This window comes from Gordionus sp. m RMFG-2023, chromosome 2, assembly GCF_954871325.1.
Source record: "Gordionus sp. m RMFG-2023 chromosome 2, tfGorSpeb1-WG-v2, whole genome shotgun sequence".
Classification (NCBI taxonomy): Eukaryota; Metazoa; Nematomorpha; class Gordioida; order Chordodea; family Parachordodidae; genus Gordionus; species Gordionus sp. m RMFG-2023.
In genome coordinates this window covers 24,113,333-24,134,573 of record NC_088776.1, presented here as the reverse complement: position 1 = coordinate 24,134,573, position 21,241 = coordinate 24,113,333, and the positions used below count along the sequence as shown (strand labels likewise).

The 21,241-nt window shown below is 27.9% G+C and overlaps 1 protein-coding gene across 2 annotated transcripts; it reads left to right on the top strand.

Moving 5' to 3' along the window:
- The first annotated feature begins 1,142 nt into the window (after positions 1 to 1,142).
- On the top strand, positions 1,143 to 13,564 carry LOC135925333 (mitochondrial proton/calcium exchanger protein-like). 2 transcript variants are annotated; one of them, XM_065460601.1, is made up of 12 exons: positions 1,143 to 1,410; positions 1,634 to 1,777; positions 5,607 to 5,750; positions 5,994 to 6,197; positions 6,318 to 6,686; positions 6,878 to 7,015; positions 7,575 to 7,626; positions 8,230 to 8,414; positions 12,130 to 12,304; positions 12,665 to 12,734; positions 12,828 to 12,969; positions 13,208 to 13,564. In XM_065460601.1, exons 1-12 carry the CDS (start codon positions 1,273 to 1,275, stop codon positions 13,349 to 13,351), a joined length of 1,905 nt encoding a protein of 634 aa, XP_065316673.1. In that variant the 5' UTR covers positions 1,143 to 1,272; the 3' UTR covers positions 13,352 to 13,564. The 2 variants fall into 2 exon arrangements, with proteins under 2 accessions (XP_065316673.1, XP_065316674.1); XM_065460602.1 differs by having other exon boundaries at positions 1,299 to 1,410; positions 1,663 to 1,777; positions 13,208 to 13,559.
- Positions 13,565 to 21,241: the final 7,677 nt, after the last annotated feature.

The following is a 21,241-nucleotide window of genomic DNA, read 5'->3' as shown; positions in this document are numbered from 1 at the left end:
TGTAGTTTTAAACTGTGCTCTTCGTCTGATTTTAGATTATTATTTCTCACTACAAAGTATTATTAATTATGTTTTCCAATAATTAGTAATAAATTATAAATAGAATTATAATACATATTAATTCAACATGAATTATCTCATTGCTAAGTGAAATAAAATATAAGAATGATATCTTATTTTTGTGCCATTGTAGTCTTTTAATTGGTAATTAAATCAAAAAGTAATTTTCTAATACTTATTAACTCAAAGAGAATCAACCTATTGCCAAATGAAAAAAAAATATGATATCCTATTTTGTATTATTGTAGCTTTTACTAATAATAATATTATATCAATTGTATTTACACAAATAATTAGTGAATAAATTATCATATCAATTAAAATATTTAACTCCATAACATTTAACAAGAAATAAATAATAATTTCTTACAGTTTAACCTCCTAAAACTTATAGTTTAATAGTATTAGAGAATTTATCTGGATAAATTTTAAAATGATAAATTTTCCTTATAGTTTATAAAATTAATTAAATCAATAAAAAGCAATTGTATTTGGAATTAAACATTATGTTCTTATATCTTATTAACCCTTCTATTTTACTCTTTACTAATCAAACTATTTACAAGGGGTATGGGTAAGTTCCACCCTGTTATGTTCCATCTGGGTACAAGGTTTGTTGGTTTGGTATGCTTGAGTAAAAAATCGACATAATTGTATGAAGGTCACGTTCACTCATTTTAGGCAGGTCTATGACCAACGTGCTAGATAAAATAAGATAAGATATGTGATAAATAACGCGAATATCTCATTTATTTATTCTTAGATATGTTTAGCATAAAATATTGTATTAAATCAAGAGACAACGCATTTCAAATATATAAATATATTAATAGAACAAATTTTCAAGCAAATAAATACAATTTATTAACATATAAATTAAATCAATTTAAATGCAATTTATTTTTACAAAGTAGAGCTCTATCTTATTCAAACATAAATTACATACCTTTTGATTCCAATAAAATAAAAATAGTAAATGGCAATGATAAGAAGAATATCGATGAGGTCAACACCCACGAACCAGAATCAAAAATAGAACTTACGATTAAAGCCTTAAAAGAAGAGAGGAAAAAATTGCAAGAAGAACCAGATAAAACTAAGCTAATAAAAGATGATAAATATGGAATATCTAAAGGTTTATCTACTGTCAGAGAGGAGTCCAGCATTGTTGTTGATGGACAATTAAAGGTTAAAAAGTCATTGTCAAAAAGAATGTGGGAAAAAGTTAAACATGAAATTCTTCATTATTATCATGGCTTCAGACTTTTGGGCTTAGAAATAAAGGTGTCTTCAGGCCTTTTATGGCAAGTTTTAAATGGCCATACATTGACTAGGAGAGAAAGGAAACAAGTTATATAAAATATGTAATAAATTCCAAATATAAATTCTGCTTATGTAATATTAAATGTATTTTCTCTAAAATAGCTTAATAAGAAATAATTTAATGTCAATAATTTTTAAACTTTGTTAAAATTCTCACAGATAACACTTAAAAAGTTAATGAATAAATTGAACTTATTTCATAAATTTTATCATAATCCATATTGTATTTTTTAAAAATAAAATATACCAGTTTTTAAGAACTGTTTCCGATTTATTTAGACTCATACCCTTTTTGGTGTTCATTATAGTGCCCTTTATGGAATTTCTACTACCTGTTGCTATCAAATTATTTCCCAATATGCTTCCAAGCACTTTTAACACAGATCCTTCAGCAGTAATTATTATATATCACTTTTTATATAATAATTTCAATCAATTAATTATGAAAACAGTTTAAAACACAAAAATTTGATGTAAAAATTATTACATTATAAATATATTCTAAAAATTAGTATCTATTGCTTAATAAGGTTTATAGATTGTTTTTAAAATTTAAATTCCATTATAAAATATATTATTCTTGATAAAATATATTCTATTGGCTTTCCTTAACCTAAATTTTGACAAGATTTTAATATTTTATTCATTAAAAAAATTACTTTATCACCACATTTTTTCTTTGAAAAATTGCCTTAGATTATTTTAATTATAGTTTGTTCACAGCATCTTATTATAAACTTATCTCCTTTTCTACTCTAAATTATTTTAAACTACCTTTTAACAGAAAAATTAGACTACTTAATTTTCTACTTATAAATTTATATTGTAAAAAGATATTTGACTCCCCCAACAGCTCCAGCTTGAGTTATTGGTATTTGCCTGAAATGCTAAAAAAAATTGTCATATTTAGGGCCCCACAATTGGTTTTTTAAGGTTGCCTATGTTGAAGAAAGCTTTTCTAAGCTTAATTTAATAAAAAAAACTATGACATAGGAATTCGATATAATTTATCCATTGTATTATTAGAGTAAGAATGGACATCATAAACAATTTGAATATTGAAAAAATATATAATCTTGCAAATAAAAAAGCCAGCAAAAAAATATTATAAAATTATGTTTGTCTTTTTTATTATTATATTTATTTATTTCACATAACACCTAATTTAAAATATTATAATTTATAAATTATAATTATATAATTAAAAATAAAATTCTATAATTGAGTCCCCAAAAAGGAACCATAATTGTGTCTAAAAATTTCTATTTGAATTTTTTGTCGAATAAAAAGGAATTCTCTTGGTTCATTTGTGAAAAGTTGTATTTTATTAGCAAGATTTTTTAAAAACAAAAATGTTGAAGGCGAAAAATGTCCGTTAGTAGAAGTCACAACTGGAGTGAATAAAAAGTTTTTAAAATTTTTGTATTTGTTTATCTTTTTAATTTCAGCCTGTGTTATTCAATTGAAATTTATGTTTGAAGGGAATGATGAAACACACGTGTAGTCCCATATGAGTGATTTGCCGAGGGCCCAAGGTATGGTTGTCATACCATCAGGTCTTAAACCATCTACTTGAGATAAATTTGATGGTTCGAGATTGTTAGGAATGTGTGCAGCTGTTAAGCTTCTATTTATTATATGGTTTACAGCTGAGTGGCGTTGATGTCGCCCTTGACTAAAAATGCAATTTAAGCCATGTCTACCCTTTGAATCAACGGGTGATTTGCATTTGACACAGGCATGAGGCTGTATTATATCGCAACCTAGACGTAGACCAATGGTTACTCTCAGTTGTTCATCTGATAAGAGATTACCAAGGTTGCGACTAGGGAGTGATTCTAACCATTCATGACCACCAAGTCTGTCTGAATGCAATCTAAAGGTGGATTGACTGATATATTTGTCTGGTATTTAGAGATTAAAGGTGTGAAAAAATTTTTGTGTGTGATGATTGATGGTAATACGGTGTTAATGGGTGTGTTTGTCTTCCATTTGTCAATAGCGTCGTCTAATAAACGATCGGTAGGGCATATGAAGCCAGAAATAATAGAATTGTTAGATAATCTAGATGATACGAATGATGATAAGGATAAAAGATTGAGCGGAAAAAAATCTAAACCTCCTAGTTTAGAAGGTAGCTGAGCAAGTGACCAATTGAATGAGTTTAAATTTATGTTTAAAATTTTTTCCAGAAATATTTTAAATTTATCCTGAATTTTAGATATGAATTCATTGTTTTTGAAAAAAGGTGATGATCGGAAAATATGCATAAATTTAGGTATGTACAGGCATTTGCGAATTAAAAATAAAGATTGATGAGCTGGTAGGAGACTAAGAATGTGCTCCATACTGTAAAAGCTTTTAAAAATCTTGTTGAGAAAATCTTCCGATTTGGTCGCATTAGCTAATGGGGACCCAATTAAGGTTAAGCTGTCAGGAGCAATGATTTTGTAGCCTTCCAACTTTTGTGGCTTATTGTTTAAGAAACATAATTCTGTTTTATTTATGTTGAGTACCAGGCCGATAGCTTGGGAATTGATTTCCAGGTGTTTTAAGGTGCTTAGTACATTAGCTGAAGGGCCACATATGGTCCCATCTTTAAATATGATGAACTTATATTGTTTGTTATTGGTTTTTATAAAAATGATTCAAAAATTTACCTTATTTGATGTCCATTACTTAAATTTTTTCTTGAAAAGTTTGAAAATATTAATGAAATTTATTTTTTTATTCTATTAAAAAATAAAAAAAAACCCTTAAATTTTTTTAAATGTTGGAATTTCCTTTTTCAAATTTTTTGGCATATTTGGGAAAATAAAAAGTATAAATAAATGATAGGTTGGAGCGACAAGGCACAAAATAAGATTTTCCCGATCTTGTATAAAAATGTCACGCTGACTCTACTTCTCATATATAATTAAATTATTATTTTTTAAACCATATTATGATATTTTGATACTAAAGTGCTCGATTATTTTACATTGATCAATTTTATATATAATTTTTTGGAAAATAATTGAGAGTTTAATAAAAACTCTAAAGATAGACGTTTAGAAAATAATTTTATTTTCCTTTTCTATTTCTATTGAAAGATTTTCTCTGTATTAATATTTTGGATATTTTTCCTTTTTCTTTCTTTTATTCAAAAAATTATTTAAGTTGAAAAAATCTTAATTATCAAAATAAATTATTATTACTTGATTTTATAAAATTATGTCTGATACATTATAGATAATCATACAATATATTCTAGGGGTGTAACGATACCACTTTTTGGAGGCCGTTCCGATATTTAATTGATATCGGCCTATTACCAATCCCATCATATATCTTATCTGATTTTGTATTCTATAAACATACTAATCGCTTTAATTTTAATTCATAAATTTACTCATCGTATATGCTTTTAAATAGTATAACATCAATTTTTAACTATACCATAACACAGGTCATTTAATTATATATTATAAAGATCAGTTATAGTTTATATTCAAGAGTCCAAAAGTATATAAAATATTTTTATTGACACACTTATTTATACAATAACATTATTTACATAGTAAGTAATAAACAAATATATTATGAAAGTTGAAATAAATCTTTAAAAAATTTAGGCGCCATTTTATTGGATGGAAAAATTTTATAATATCGGCCGATAACCGATTTTTTAAAAGATGAACTATCTTCCCGATTCGATAAAAATATCGGTACATCCCTAATATATTCATAAAATATGTTCTAACTTACACACATGCTATTTCCCAAGATTATTTTTTATACCGATAAGAAAATTTAATATGACCTAATGATTGATTATTTTTGAAAAAAGATAATAAAGTTATTCTTTTAAACACCAACCCTCAGAATTTGTTTTTAATTCTTTTATACTTTCCATATTATATAAGGCAAATTCATCTAGATAAAATTTTAAAGAAGGTTGTGATATATTTTTCTATAAAAAAAATACAAAATTTATCAGGGAAAATATTTATTTAATATTATAACAAAACAACTAAAGATGTATCTTGTACGTTATATTTACATTTTTAAGATACAGATATTAAAATGTATTATATATATCTTTATATAGATATAAAATACTTTTTCAAGTTTAACATAAAGTAAAAAAAATGTAATACATTTTACCATATTCATTAAAATTGTCGTCCATCTAAATGTTTTTAATTTGGAATGGCTATATTGAAATTTTTTTTAATCTAAAGGAAAAACTTCAAAAGCAGTTAAAAGCACGTTTAGAAATAGCCAAATTTTTGCAGGAAACTATCACAGAAACTGCTTTGCAGTACAAAGACGACAAAAAACATCCCACCGAAAATGTTAATTCTTTCTTAGAATTTATGGAGAAGGTTTGATTTATAATAGTACTTGGTTTATCTAAATTTTGTGAAATTTCTTAAACATCAATTTTAGAATTTAACCTGATAATTAATACCTCTATTCATTAAGTGTGTTCTCGTAGACCATTAATCAATGTATAGAATAGTTTTGTAGCTTATTTTGATTGTCCTGATTGTAGTCATTATAAAGCTATTAGCTTGTAACTATAGAGATGTATTAAAATTTCAAGTTATCATTTTATTTATTTACAGGTCAGGAAAGGTGACAAATCGCCCACAAACGATGAGATCATTAAATTTTCTCGCCTCTTTGAAGATGAATTTACTTTAGACACGTTAAACAGAGATCAATTAGTCGCTATGTGCAAATTATTACAGCTTAAGCCAATTGGCAATAACTATTTACTTCGATTTCAATTAAACACTGCTCTTAGATCCTTAAAGCAAGACGATATAGTAAAACATATATAATTGTTAATTTAGAGTCTCAACTCAAACATTTTAATTGACTTTATAGCTTAAAATCTTGGCTAAGTTTTCAAAGATCAAACTTATTTACATTCTTTTTACATTTAGCTGATCCGTAATGAAGGTGGTGTGGATAACTTAACCATTTGGGAGCTTCAAGCCGCTTGCCGGGCTAGGGGCATGAGAGCACTGGGGCTATCGGAACAAAGGCTTAAACAGCAACTCACTAATTGGCTTCAACTTCATTTAGATAGTGATATTCCGGCGTCCCTTTTGCTTTTGTCTCGAACTCTCATGGGAATAGAAGACACGCCATCGACTCCCAGCGTCGATAGAATGGGGGAGCTAGTCGATATGCCATTTAAAACGGAGAGCGTTGGAACTACTGGTAAGCTCAAACCTATTAGTGTGGCCGAAGAAGAGGATAGACAGTCGAATATGCTGAAAAAAACATTGGCCAGTTTACCAAAGGCAGCGGTAATATATTCTATATTATTTTTACAGTTTCATTTATATTGGTAGAGGTAGACCTGATTTATTATTTATAAAAGTGAATTATAATAGTTTCAATTCATTTAAACACCGTTCCCTGCATTTATAACCCTTAGCCAAATTGACTTATTTAATTTATAATGATATTTATGTGAATATGAAATTTAATAATTTAGGAAGAACAAGCTAATTTAAGGGCCGCGGAAATAGAAGGAATAAGGGTTGACCCTAAGACTTTGGCTGAAGTTATCAAGAAAGAAGCCGCCGCTATCAAAGAAGAAAAGGCCGAGAAGATGAAGGATAAATTCAAAAAGGTTATTTTATTATAATTTCTAGGGGTTTGTTGATTTCCTCATAAAATATCATGAAACCTGATATATGAAACTAAATAAAAACAATATCTTAGTAGCATTTCAAAAAATAGCTCCCTTTTTTTAATGGAGAAACAATTTTCACTAATTCAGAGTCATAATTAGAACTTTTTCTTAGAGGGCACGAGGGAGGGCTGGGCATTTTTTTAAATTGCATATTTCCGTCAATATTCATTTTGTAATCTTTTTCTCACACGCTAATAATGAAAGGTTCACTTTTTTCGAATTGGAAATTCGTGAATAATTAGTGTAGAATATTAATTAGCAAATATTTATGCCATCTAATTATAGTAAAATATATTTTGTAATAAATGACCTAACAAGGGAAAATTTAGTATAATTATATAATATTTGCAACTTTTAGGCCTGAAATATTTATGAAGGGGGGATGGCAAATATCCTTGGAAATTATGGATATGCTGGTTATTTTAATTTTTTTAACCTTTTTAAACACTATTTTATACAACGGTAACTATATTATATATAATCATATCATTTTTAGGAAGATGTCATGGTGGATAAGGCTCCGACACTAAAGGATACCGCTAAATTATGTAATATCATTTTGCTACGATTTTTATTACTCATATAAATAAAAAAAATAAATCATTCTTATTTTAATTTAGCTAGAGTCTTTAAAATTAAAGTATAATATTGGTTTCAATATAAAAAATGTAAATATAGTACATTATTATTTTTATTATATATAGCGTTTTTAGTATCATATCCTTTTTCAAACAAAAAGGGTTCATTTTTCAATCTAGTTGGACTTAAGAGGCTAATTTGTTTTAGAAAAAAATCACTATGAGATTAGAAAATTTACATATGAAATTATCTTTTAATCTTAGCATCTCAGAATATTTCCTAAAATAAGGAAAATATAAATTTCCGGAGGGCAGGTGGTCTTTTTTCCAACCATGGACAGATTGGTTGAAAAAAATTTGAAAAAATGGTACTTATGGGTTAGAGATTCGCCCATACTTCTAATGCGAACTGACTACGAATACATATGATTTGAGCTTTAATATTATCATATGGAGGTTTTACTGTTTACAGAAACTAATATAATTTGAAATGTTGGCAATAACATATAAAACACTTGAAATTTGCAATAAAATAAAAATTCTAAAATTATTAAGTAATTTATTGTTTTTTAGTCACTGAACCAAAATTGATTAGCGCTGAAGATAAATCATCAAAAGAAGATATTACTCCCCAAGAATTACAGGATATCGTTAAAGCGGTGGAAACTATAAGCGATAAACGCGAAATTGATAAGGACATCAAACAGGCTAAAGAGATCGTTAAAGATATCAAAGAAAATTTGCAAGAATATAAGGAGGTTATAAAAACATTTTGGCATAATTTATTTATATTTTTATCAAAACGTTTAATTTGTTGGAATTTGGATTAGCTCTCGGACTAAAAAAAATTGAATTTAAATAACTAAAATACGAGATAAAAATATGAAACCTGGTATTGAATTTAAAATTTATTAAAGCTCTAAAATCTTATGAGCGTGACACCAGAATGATCATGATCAATATTTCCGCCATATAATATTGGCCTATCTTCTATATTATTTTTTTAAAATCACTTCATATATTTTATATCTAGTCATTATATCTGATTTTGCCAAAATCTATTATAAATAAGTGGAAAATTTTATTTATTCTTCTTCTCCTTTTTATGGCAATTTCTAGGTTTACCCAGGTAAACCAGTTTTCCCTCTGATTTTTCTTTTCCATTTTTGACGGTCCTGAGCATCAATATTTGTAAAATTCGTGCTTCTCATATCCGCCGCTATCACATTTGTCCACGTAATTTTGGGCCTTCCTTTAGGTCTTGATCCTCCTACTTCCATCAAGGTGCATCTCTTTACCCAGTCATCTTTTGTCATACGTTTCATATGCCCAAACCATCTTAGTCTATTTAGTCTCATACTACTCCATCATTTCTATACCCAATCTTGCTTGCAATTCCTTGATAGTTTTTCTCTCTCAGAGATACCCCACACATCCATCTAATCATCCTCATCTCTGTTCTTTCTAATTTGGCCTCGTGAGTCGCTTTCATTGCCCATGTTTCACCGCCATAAACTAAACAACTCTTCACACAGCTTACGTAAACTTTCCCCTTTAACTTCAGAGAGACTTTTTTTATTTGTTAGAATGTCGACATATCTCTGCACTTCTTCCATACTTGTTTGACCCTTGCAACAACAGCAGAATCTACACCGCCATCTATCTGCGTTTAGCATATCATCCAAATAACAAAACTTTTTCACTTTTCCCAGAGTTAACACATTGCTATCCAAACCACCATTTTCTACGTTATCAGTATTATGTACCCCTTTTATGCACGTTCTACAAATAAAGGTCATTCTTGCTAACACCGCTACATCTATTGTGTACCCATTTCTGGCATCTGGTGCATTGGATTGAATTTCTAGCAACTCCTTTCCCACATATACCACAAGGTCACCGGATTCCTCCATCTTTAGATTTTCTTCACCAATCATCACCTTTGACTTTGCTGCATTCATTTTCAGACCCTTATCTTCCATAGCCATCTTTCATTTGCTAATTATATCCCGCAATTCTTCCTCACTGTTTACCATTAATACAAGATCATCTGCATATAATAGCTCCCAGAGAAGTCCACACATTTCTCTACAACACATCCATTACTAAGATAAATAATCATGGACTCAGCACGGATCCTTGATGAAGTCCTACCTTCATTTCAAAGCTCACTATCTCTATCATCCGTCTGTACTGCAATTTGGGCTTCACATACATTGCTATCACTGCCATAACCAACCATTACTCCACACATGATTTTCTCAAGACCCATCTAGTAATCTCGCGCGGAACCCTGTCAAATGCCTTCTCCAAATCAATAAACGCATAATACAGTTTCTTTTCCTTCGCAAGATACTTTTCTTGTATTTGTCTCACCACAAAGATTGCATCTGTCATGCCTTTTCCCGATGTAAAACCAAACTGCATTTCATCAATTTTAGTTTGTTCCCTTATCCGCTTCCCTAACACCCTCTCAAATACCTTCATTCCATGTTCCAAGAGTTTAATAGATCTGTAAGACCCGCAATCTAAAGGATTACCTTTCCTCTTGTATACTGAGATAATTATACTTCTTCTCCAGTCCTCGGAAATAGTTCCTTCTGTAATAATTTGATTGGCTAAATTCATTAACCATTCAATATACCTGAGTCATCAGAACCTCCAAACATCTCTGATACCACCCTCGTTAAACCCGATGCCTTTTTTTCATCTTCTTCACTGCTCTCTTTATTTCGTCCTTGCCAAATTTACACCCTGAACCTTCTACCTTTGCAAAACTAACATCATTATCCCATTCATTTTCTTCGTTCAAAAGTCCTTCCATGTATGTGTCTACCAGGTGTTCTTAATACCACTATTATCAATCACCATTTTTCCTTTCATATTTTTCATACATTTAATACCTACCACATCCTGCCTCTTTTTTGCCATCTGCTTTGCTATTCGAACCACATTTTCCATTCCTCCAACGCATTCCATTTCGTTAGCAAACTCCTGTCTTTTTTCTTCTTCGCCTTCGCATTTAATTTCTTAACATTTCTTTTCGCCATCTTGTAATCGTTATCACTTTTTTCTTTACTACTATACCATTCTTTGAAGCACCTCTGTTTCTCATCTACAGCTTTCGCTACCTCCGGGTTCCACCAAGTCTCTTTATGTCTAAGCGGCCCTTTTATCCATCCACATACCTCCTCAGTGTCATCACCCAGCTTTCTTCAAGGCTTCCCACTTGTCTACCCCAGATGCTTGTGCCACCTCCGCCTCCCTTATTGCCAATGTCATATTGAATTGACTTTTAGCGCTCTCCTTCAATTTCCAAACCTTCAGCCTTGGCACAAACTTTCTTTTAGTGATCCTGGCGCCTTTAAATGTGAGACCTCCTAGAACTAGTCGATACTGATTGATACATTACTCTCCCGGTATCACTTTCACATTTTTTATTATACTTTTATCACATCTCCTTAATAGCAAGTAATCCTACCCGGCTTATAAGTCACCAGCTTCTCTAATTCTTTCTTAAACATTGTATTACAATCATAACCATAGCATCACTGAAATTTTCTCCCCTTTCAGATTTCCCATGCCACTAAATCCTCCATATACTCCTTCATAACCCTCACTACTCGCTCCCATTCAGATAACCAGCCAGGATAATCTCCTATTCATTTGCCAGTCTCGATGTCGCCCCCAATAGACTGTCCATAAATATATCTTTCTCTTCTTCATTTCTTCCAACCTGAGGAACATATGCCGAGAAAATATTATATGGCTTTCTACCAAAAATCATCATGATAACCATTATCGTTATCTAGCCTTATCACTTAGACTACTTTGTCCATCAATTTCTCCGCGACCAATACCCCAACTCTAGCCTTATCATCATTACTTCCTTGCCAGAAGAATTTATACTTTTCACTAGTCTTGTCAATCGTTCTTGCGCCATTACCTTTCCATCAGGTTTCCTGTATGCAGCACACATCTATATGCCTTCTAATACATCGACCACTTCTCCCGCTCTTCCCGTCATACTCCCAACATTCCATGTCGCGACCCTTCTCTATCCCTCGTAAACTGGTTTCTCCACTTATTATCAGGTCTTTAATGCCGTCATAGTTCCACCAGGTTTTCCATCCTTCTTTTTTTCGTAGGCGGTTTAGGAGGCCCACGGGGTACTTTGGGATGTACCCCGCCCATGCTTTGTTGTAATCATTAGGAGATTTTGTAGCAAGGTTTTTACATTCCTTCCTGACATAAACCACTTTAAGTGGTTATTACACCCCGTCTAGGAGACGGTGATCCTATTCTAGACCTAGATCACAGTCAACTATTTAGACCTTAGTCGCCAAAAGACGTTGCCACTCCCCCGCCACGATGAGGCTGAAGGTAGGATTTTGGGAGAAAAAAAGCATATTATTTTCTTTTTAAAACCATTATGTATTTTGTTGTAAAATCATCCATCCACTATCGTAAAAGGATATTGAAGAAGCTAAAACACTCGTGGAAGAAATAAAAGGTGCTGATGACTTGAAAGAAAGTAAATCAGCTATACGTCTTACCAATAGTTTGAACAAGATGCTGGGCAAAGCCGATAAAATAGTTGAAAAATTGGAAATTGAAAAGAAACATATCGATACTATCGAGGAAAAAAGTTTGATTCGTTATTCATTAGTTTTTTCTTTATTTGATTTGATGAAATATAGTTTTTTAGGAAATAAATTATTGTGAATTTATACAATAATATAAAAATCTATATTAATTTTTAAAGAAAATAATCTTTGTTATATAATTTTATTTTCCACAATAAAATAATTATTTATAACTTTTAAACTTATAATTATAACATTTTTTACAATATGCTGAATACTGATCTTAGTAGGCACTAAGGATAGAAATGGAAACAATGCCAATAGATATATAAGAAATTTGGATCAGTTAAAAATGCATGCCTAATTAATTTTAAATGTAAAAAAATATTCGCATAATATTTTTCTTTTAATTTTGTCTATAGATCATAAATTTTATGCCACCGAATTAAAAGATGATTTGATGATTTCAGAAAAGGACAAAGATGAAAAAGCGTAAATATTTCCTTTTTCTATTAGTCATAATTTAACCACCATATGTAGTTATATATATATATATATATACATATACATTTTTATGCCTTACAGTAAAATGATCAGTATACCCGATCTAGTCAATGCTATCAAAAAATCAAGACAAATTCATATGGATGATTCAAGGCTCAAAAATTTGGCCGCCATGTTTGATGAAGATAAAGATGGGAACGTTAACATGGAACATGTTTTAGAGGTTGAAATGAATCATTTTTAAAAATTAACTGACTATATATTACATTAATCTATTGATTCTTTTTAAAGATTCTTATTTTTGTTTTGTCGGACTAGTTTAAGTCACGGGTACCCACCGGGCCTGAAAATATAAAACTCGGTAAATTGGGCTGATTTTTGTTAACTTCTTTTTTTTAATAATGAGCGTTTAATGTGATAAAACCTTTCTTAACGGGTTTAAAATGTGTTTTTAATTTCAGGCGATCGAGATGATAGCTCGAGAAGACGTTAACCTCGACAAGAAACAAATTATGGACATAGTCAAAATGCTTAAGAAAGAAGATAAGTTGGAAGAACAACAAAAAGCTCCTGATTCCGCGGCTCAGCCCAAAAAAATCGAATAATTTTTGAATTTGAATATTTTATTTATATAAACCGCGATAATATTTGTATTAGTTGGCAATATGTGAAACGAGTTATGATCATTTAATTTTTGTTTATAAATATACACTATATATTATTATATAATATAATCGTTATTATTGAGTTTAAATATGCCAGACATATTGTGCGATTTTAATATAAAAGGTATAGTATATATATATTCTTTTTAAATTTAATTGTATTTGGATAGAGAATTCAATTCGTGAACGAAATTATTATAGTAAATTAATAAATAAATTATAAATATATTAGCATGATAGGTTTCGATACAACATTTTATAGGCCGATCCAATATTTTCTATATTAAATTGATATCGGCCGATTACATATCCGATATCACTAATATGATCTTTTTCGTTACGCACATTTAATATATTTTAATTTCATTGTATGCATCTACGTTTAATATAGCATAACATAAGTCATTTAAAATATTTTTTTTGTTTCAAAATCTGTGTAGAAAGTTAAGAATCCCATCTAGTCTATACATAATCAATGTAAATTGTTAGAATTTTTTTTAAATTATATATTTTATTATATTTTTATAGTTATTTAGTGTTTTAAAAAATATTATTTAAATTATATAACAACATTTTAAACTTACATATAAATATATTTTCTTAAATATTAATTAATTAAAATAATATTATTTAGATGCCATTTTATAGTAATATCGGACGATAACCGATATTTCAAAGAGACGAAAAATCGGTCCGATGCACTAAAAAATATCAGTACAACTCTAATAAATTTTGTTTATAAAAAAATCTTATAATCCAATAGATGAATGAATAATAAGAATATATTTTTTAAATATTTATATAAATACAAATAAGAATACGTTAGGGAAAGAACACCTCGACAAAATAAAATGGGATTAAAAAACGTTAGTGATTTTGATTTGACTAATTAAAGAAAATTACATATAAAATGCATTTAATAAATTAGTATCAAGATTATAATATAAAAATTCAAAACGACATAATTAGTTGTCCCGGTTTGGGTAATCTATGTTTCGGCGATACCAAATCGTCGGTTGAGAGCCCCTGCTTCTTTTTCTATCCTTGATCTTTTTATGAAAATTGACAGCAATAATATAAATTTCTAGCCTTTAGAATTGAAATTCAACATACATACTCATTTTAAAAATTAAAACCATCGTAAATACATTGATTTTTATTTATCAATAAAGTTAACATCTCTATAAGTTATAAATATTTCCGAATAACCATATGTATAGATAGATGTTAAACCTTGTAGGCAAATACTTCAGTATTCGTTTTAAACAAATTATATTATTTAACTCGACTTTTGAAATATTTGTAAAGAATAATAAATTTAATTTCAATATTTAATTTACAAGCAATTTCTAAAGATAAATATAACCTACCAAATATAATATTTGATTTTGAAATGGTAGCTTATTAGAATTAAGGGTGTCTAAAGTATTTTGAATGGAGCAATTTTAATATAACTAATAGACAATATAATAAAAATATCATTACAATGAAAATAACTAGTAGAGTTGGGCAGACCTTTAAAAAGGTATCTACTAGATATGGACTATTTAAAATATACCTAAGATACAGATATCAAAAGGCATAAAATATTTGTATCTTTTTCTAAATACGAAGGAAGAGTAGCTTAGATTCAAAATACTATTTATAAAAAAATTTATCTGGTCTTTTATATTAGAACATACATATATTATTAGTAGAAATATTATTTTTATTTCATTTATAATTGTGATAACTATAGCATTGTATTAAAATATAATTACAAATATGGTTATTACATTGAATAATTTAATTGTATATACTCAAATTCCTTCCGCACAATGGGTCATTAAACCCGTTGTTCGCAAAGATTCCTCATAGCTTTTTCACTTAATTGCAATAAAGGAATTACGTGATTAACAATAATAATAGAGAGATATAAAAAATATGAAATATATGTTAATTGTTTGAGCTAAGTGAAAAATAGATATGCTAAATAATTGACATGAAATTCTGTGATTTATGTTTCAGGAATCCTTCCCATAAATTTTTCGAACAGTTTAAGAAAAAAATTAAATAATATTTTACAAGAGAAGTGACTGAGGCAGAGTTGTTAAAGTAGCGCGCTACTTATCGCGCTATCTTTTTTGGTAGCTATAGCTAATAGCCGCTACTTTTTTTTAATTATTTAATTTTTTAGCGCGCTCGCTACTTTTAAAAAATATAATGAATGTAAGTATAAACATGAAAATTTAAATATAATATCATAATTAATTATAATTTTTATAATTTATTATTTAATTTTGAAATTTAAATATATTTTCAATTTTTAATTTATATTTTCAATCTGTGTTAATAATCTAAAATGGCATTGCCCATGGATATCCAAATCCTTGAAAGTGATTCAGACATGGAAGATTCAATGGAAGAAAATGTACTTAATAGCTCTAATATCGATTTCCCATTCCCTAGATTTGAAAATTTTTTTAAATTAATAATAAAACAAAAACTGGATTCAAATTCCTGTGCTTAAAATGTAAAAAAAATATATCATCAAATCAATCGAGTAGCTATAACCTGAAGAAACACCTAAAGGTAAATTGTTATTTTTACATTATAATATTATTTATTTTATTAGACTTGCTATAAGGAAATAGAGAAACATATAAAAAATTTTGGTATAGGAGAATCTTCATTCAAAAAGACAAATACTATCCAAACCAAATTAACTGATAATAAACATGCCAATATTTCACAAAAATTGGCTGATAAAGTAATTGTTGATTTTATTATTGACACAGTTCAGCCATTGTCCTTGGTTGCGATAGGCTAATGGCGAAGCTGAATAATCTTACTCCAACAAACATAGATTGCCGAGTATCTACCATGAAGACATCCTCAAATAATTTTTTTGAAATTAAAGATGATTTAATAGAAAATCCAATTGATCTTTTTTTTCAATCAAAAAATATTGAAATGAATATTTTTGATAATTTTTCATATATTAATAATTTATATATAAAATTAAATACCCCCTTGCCCTCAAGTGCTAGTGTCGAGAGATTATTTAGTAAAGCAAAGCTTATACTTTCTGATCGTCGCTCTAGACTTGGGCATGATAATATTGAAATGATATTATTATTAAAATGCAACAAATTAAAATAAATATTTATTTATATTGCTTATTTTTTTAAAATCTAAACTAACTATATTTTTATATTTATAAATGTTGATTTTTATATATTATTTATTATACATTTACATTATAAGCAAAAAAATAATAAAAAAAATTTGTTTCATTTTTTTCTAAATTTTTTTTTATAAAAGGTAGCTTAAAAGTGCTACTTTTTTTGACAAATAGCGAAAGTGGTAGCGCGCTACTTTTTTGACTAATAGCTATAGCGGTAGCGCGCTACTTTTAAAAATAGCGTTTAACAACTCTGGACTGAGGTTAGATAAACCCCGGGGCGTGGCAAACCATTTAATCTCATTTTAAAATTAAATATTCCAGAAGGTTAAAATTTTATCCTAATATTGTTTTTATTAGTTTACATCTATAGACAAAAAATCTTTTGAAATATTTAATAATTAAAATTTATATTTAAGAAATCAAATTTTGATGAAATTTTCAAAAGATTTTTACATGACAGAATTTTAATTTTAATTCAAATATATAATCATTTTTAAGTAAATTAAATTTTATAGCAAAGTTTAAACTCTTCTATAATTTGAGAAAGTTTTATGAGTATTTATTATATCTAGATATTATTTCAATAATAATTTGTCAATTTAGAGCTATCGGGGCTTCCTAAACCATACATGTCAATTATGGCAGTTAAAAATGAAAAAATTTCAAAATCTTGAAAAGGCAATTTCATGTGTTTTATGATTGGTATTTAGGATTTATGCTAAGAAATCATAATCTCTCCTTAAGGATCCTTATTTTTTTATGTCCAAAATGTTTATTAAATTAACCAAAATGAAGTTTCAATTTTTATATATAATTAGCTTCAATTTATAATTATTATGATATTTTGAACAATAAAATTATTCTATACGTATCATTATTAATAAATAAAAATGCATCAATTTATTATGACCTAAAAAAATTAATAGTTTAGGAAGCCCCATAAAGTGGTTCGTATAAGGCACCTTTATAGAATATAGTTTTAGTTATCTAATCATATATTATTTTTAATATTATCAAAAAACCAGTAGCCAATTTTATAAAAATCGGTTCGACCTCATTATTTATATTTTGATTTTAATACTATTTAAGACAAATAAAAAAAACAATTTAAATTGTAAAAATCATATAAGGCCACTTCCAAGCAAAACTTTTTTTCAACTCATTTTTTGAGGCATGTTTTTCAATAATTTTTTATTTATTTCCAAACAAACGTTTTCTCTTACCGATTAAATGGCCACTGTGATGGAGATACCGATTGTTTTTTTTAAAAAAATACTATATTATATAAAAAAAATTAATTCAACAAATTATTATCCTTTGTTTGGAAATAAAAATGAATTACTAGAAGCCTCAAAGACCGCTTTAAAAAAACGATCTGTTTGGAACTAATCTAAGGGGAAAAAACAATAAATTTTTAAAAGCAAATAAAAACTTCATTGAGATCCGAAGAAACTAATAGTTGCCTCGGAACACAGCAATTTTTGTAAAATTTTAAAAGAGAATCCACGATCTCCTTTAATTTTCGAATTTTTTTTTATCTAAAATTTATAGAAATATAACTAAATGTAATGACAAAAAAAAGACTTCATATAAAGTAAATTTTAATATTTCTATTTTTATGCCCAGAATACTGTGTCCAAGGAGCACCACAAAATGTGGACAATGAAATATGGATAAATATGTTTTATTGTCGCCCCATAGATAAAAGTGGGAGTGTGCCTACTTTTTTATTCACGACCCGTCCACTCACTCAAGCTGGCTATAAATATTTTTAAAGCATTTATGCCCGATGCTCAAATCTTTTTAGCCTGACCCACCCACTCACGCAAATTTTTATCACGCCTGAATAATTCACAAACTAATTTTAAATTAGAATTAATTTTTTCTAACTTTTCAAAGCATGCTTATTAATTTTTTTAAATATTTACTTTTGACAAAGAGTGGCAATTAATATAGTCCGGGATAACTATACCAGTTTCATATTCTCCATTGATAGATAAAACATTCATTAACGGATAGATTCTATCTAATTTTACCTCACACCACTACCTAATATCCAACAACAGTTAGTGTCTCATATTTCTATTGTTCTAGATTAAATTTTTTCAAATATCGAGCTCATAAAATGATACCCCATATCTCTCCGTCCTCACACTAATTATATAAACTTCCTATTAAATAAAATAAATACTTAGGTCTGTCTTTGATTTATTACTCAACAATGCCGCCAAACACTTAAAACAAACCATAATAGGGTGTAATTGTTTAAAAGCTGTTTAGAAATAAGCCGAACCAGAATACGTCCTTAATATTTTTTTGAGTTTGATCTTTATGTTCAGTATATTTTATATTTATAAAATTTTATAACAAATAAGATATAACTTATTAACTTGTAAAAATATTATTGATATTGAAATTTAAAAAAAAATGAAATATAAGGTTTAAATTTTTTTCGGGATCTTCGGGAGGGTCTACTTTAATCCTCCCATTTGTTTATTGAGTTTGGTTATAAACAATGTAGCAAAATGAAATAAAAATGTTCTTAATTAGGAATCAGTGCATCTCTAAAAAATACTTAATCAATTTTTCAAACCTCTTTCTTACACCATGCCTCACTTTCATCGCTACCATCATCGCATTCTACTATTCCATCACATATTGAACTATAATCTAAGCATTTTTGATCACATTTGAATCCGGGGCAGGTAAAATGATCTGAAATAATAATTTTGTTACATAAAAAATAAATTTGGAGATTCACTCAAATATCGGTCGACTGAAAACTTTATACCTCATATGGTATATAATTCTTAAATTAGCCATATTTCTTATTGGTCAACACGATTTAAAGTGTTTTGTTTTTTAAATTAAGTTATAATTATCACTCTCTAAATATATGACTTAGACTTACACGTGTATAAGAATGATGTGAACGTGGGGAAAAATGAAAGGTAAACAAGCAATATTATGAAATTATTAGTTTGACGTCGTAACATAGCTAAATATATGTAAAATTTATTCGAAGATAAAATATGAAAATAATTGAAGATATTATTTATTTTTACAAAATTCAAAAAAGGAATTAAAATGATTTTTTTTCTTGTTATTAATTTCAGTTAGCAATTAAATAGATTTAAAAAATATTTTTCTTGGGTTTTACCAAAGAAAAACATCAGTTTTTTCTCCTTTATTTAATCAGGTGTCTATCTTTTCGAATGAAAATTATATTGTTAATTAATATTTATATTATGTTATTGTTTATTTCTTCAATTCATTTTACCCCTTTACGATTGGGTTATAAAATCTATTGTCTCACAAGATTGAGATTTTTTTTACTTTTCTTTATTACTATTTTATTTTCATAGAATAGAATAGACGAGCACATAATATGCATTTTATTATTTGGGCAGATAAGGTATTTTATTACCTACGAATGAAATTAGGACTCATAAATGAAAAAAAAAATAAGGATAAAATAAAATATATTTATTCATTAGAATATTTCAATTCTAGTTGATTGATAATTTATGGTTCTTTAATGCGAGGGTTAAATACAAATTGATTCATTGAAATTTCAAGATTGAAGGGAACTTGGTCAGCTTACTTAGTTAATATATATCCATTTTATAATAAAATAGTTTAAATTTTATTAAACAATAGTTCTCAGCGTCATTGATATGTGGGATCTATATAGCTAAGACTATGTAGTAGGGTTGTAAAAAACTTCCTAATAACCCGAAATTAAATGCAAATTTTGGACGAGTCTTTTGAAGAAATCTAGGACTCGAAGGCACCAAGTGTGCCGGAAACAATGGGGATTAAACTGATATAGGTATTTTATCAGGCGGGACATTTTTTTTGAATTATTATTGGACCAGGCCGGGATGAAGGTAAAGTAGAACTCGGTCAGGCTGCGAACCTTGGTAAAGATTTAGATTATTTATATATTTGATTTTATTAATCTATTATTATATTAAACTCTTATAATATTATATTTTTTCTTCTTTTATTGATTAAATAAATCGTGATTGCATCCTGATTAAGGCCAGATCTGTCGATTTTTAAAAACATTTTCAAGCGGGCTTAATTAACAATGCATGGCTTTAGTTTATTTTACTTGTATAATATAATAGGCTATATATAGGACTGAAATACAGAGAACCAAAACATAATTGATCAAAACCCTAATAGCTCTCCTCGATATTCGTTTAATAACTTTTTGTATAAATAAATATTTTTTAAGTTAAATAATTCTCTCATTATGTAATAAACTTTTTAATTTAGAAAATGCATGTTCTAAAAATAATTTAATTACTATTCTTATATAATTAGGTCTGTTAAAGGTAAAAAAAAATTTTTATTAGGTATCTTCATTAAATTTATTTTTAGTATAATTTTTATTTTAGTATAATATTAAATTTATTAGGATTAAAAATGCATTTACAATACAACCTTTAATAATTATTTTTTAAGTCTAAATAATATTTAAGAACTAAAATATGCCAATACCGCTTGTCAACCTAAATTAAATATAAAATAATATATTGTATAATATATAATTTTTATTTATATAATAATAATATTTTCTACTTAATTTTAGAAACATATTTTTAATTCACTTTCTTTCCAAACAAAAAATATTATTATAGCCTTGAGTTTTTCAA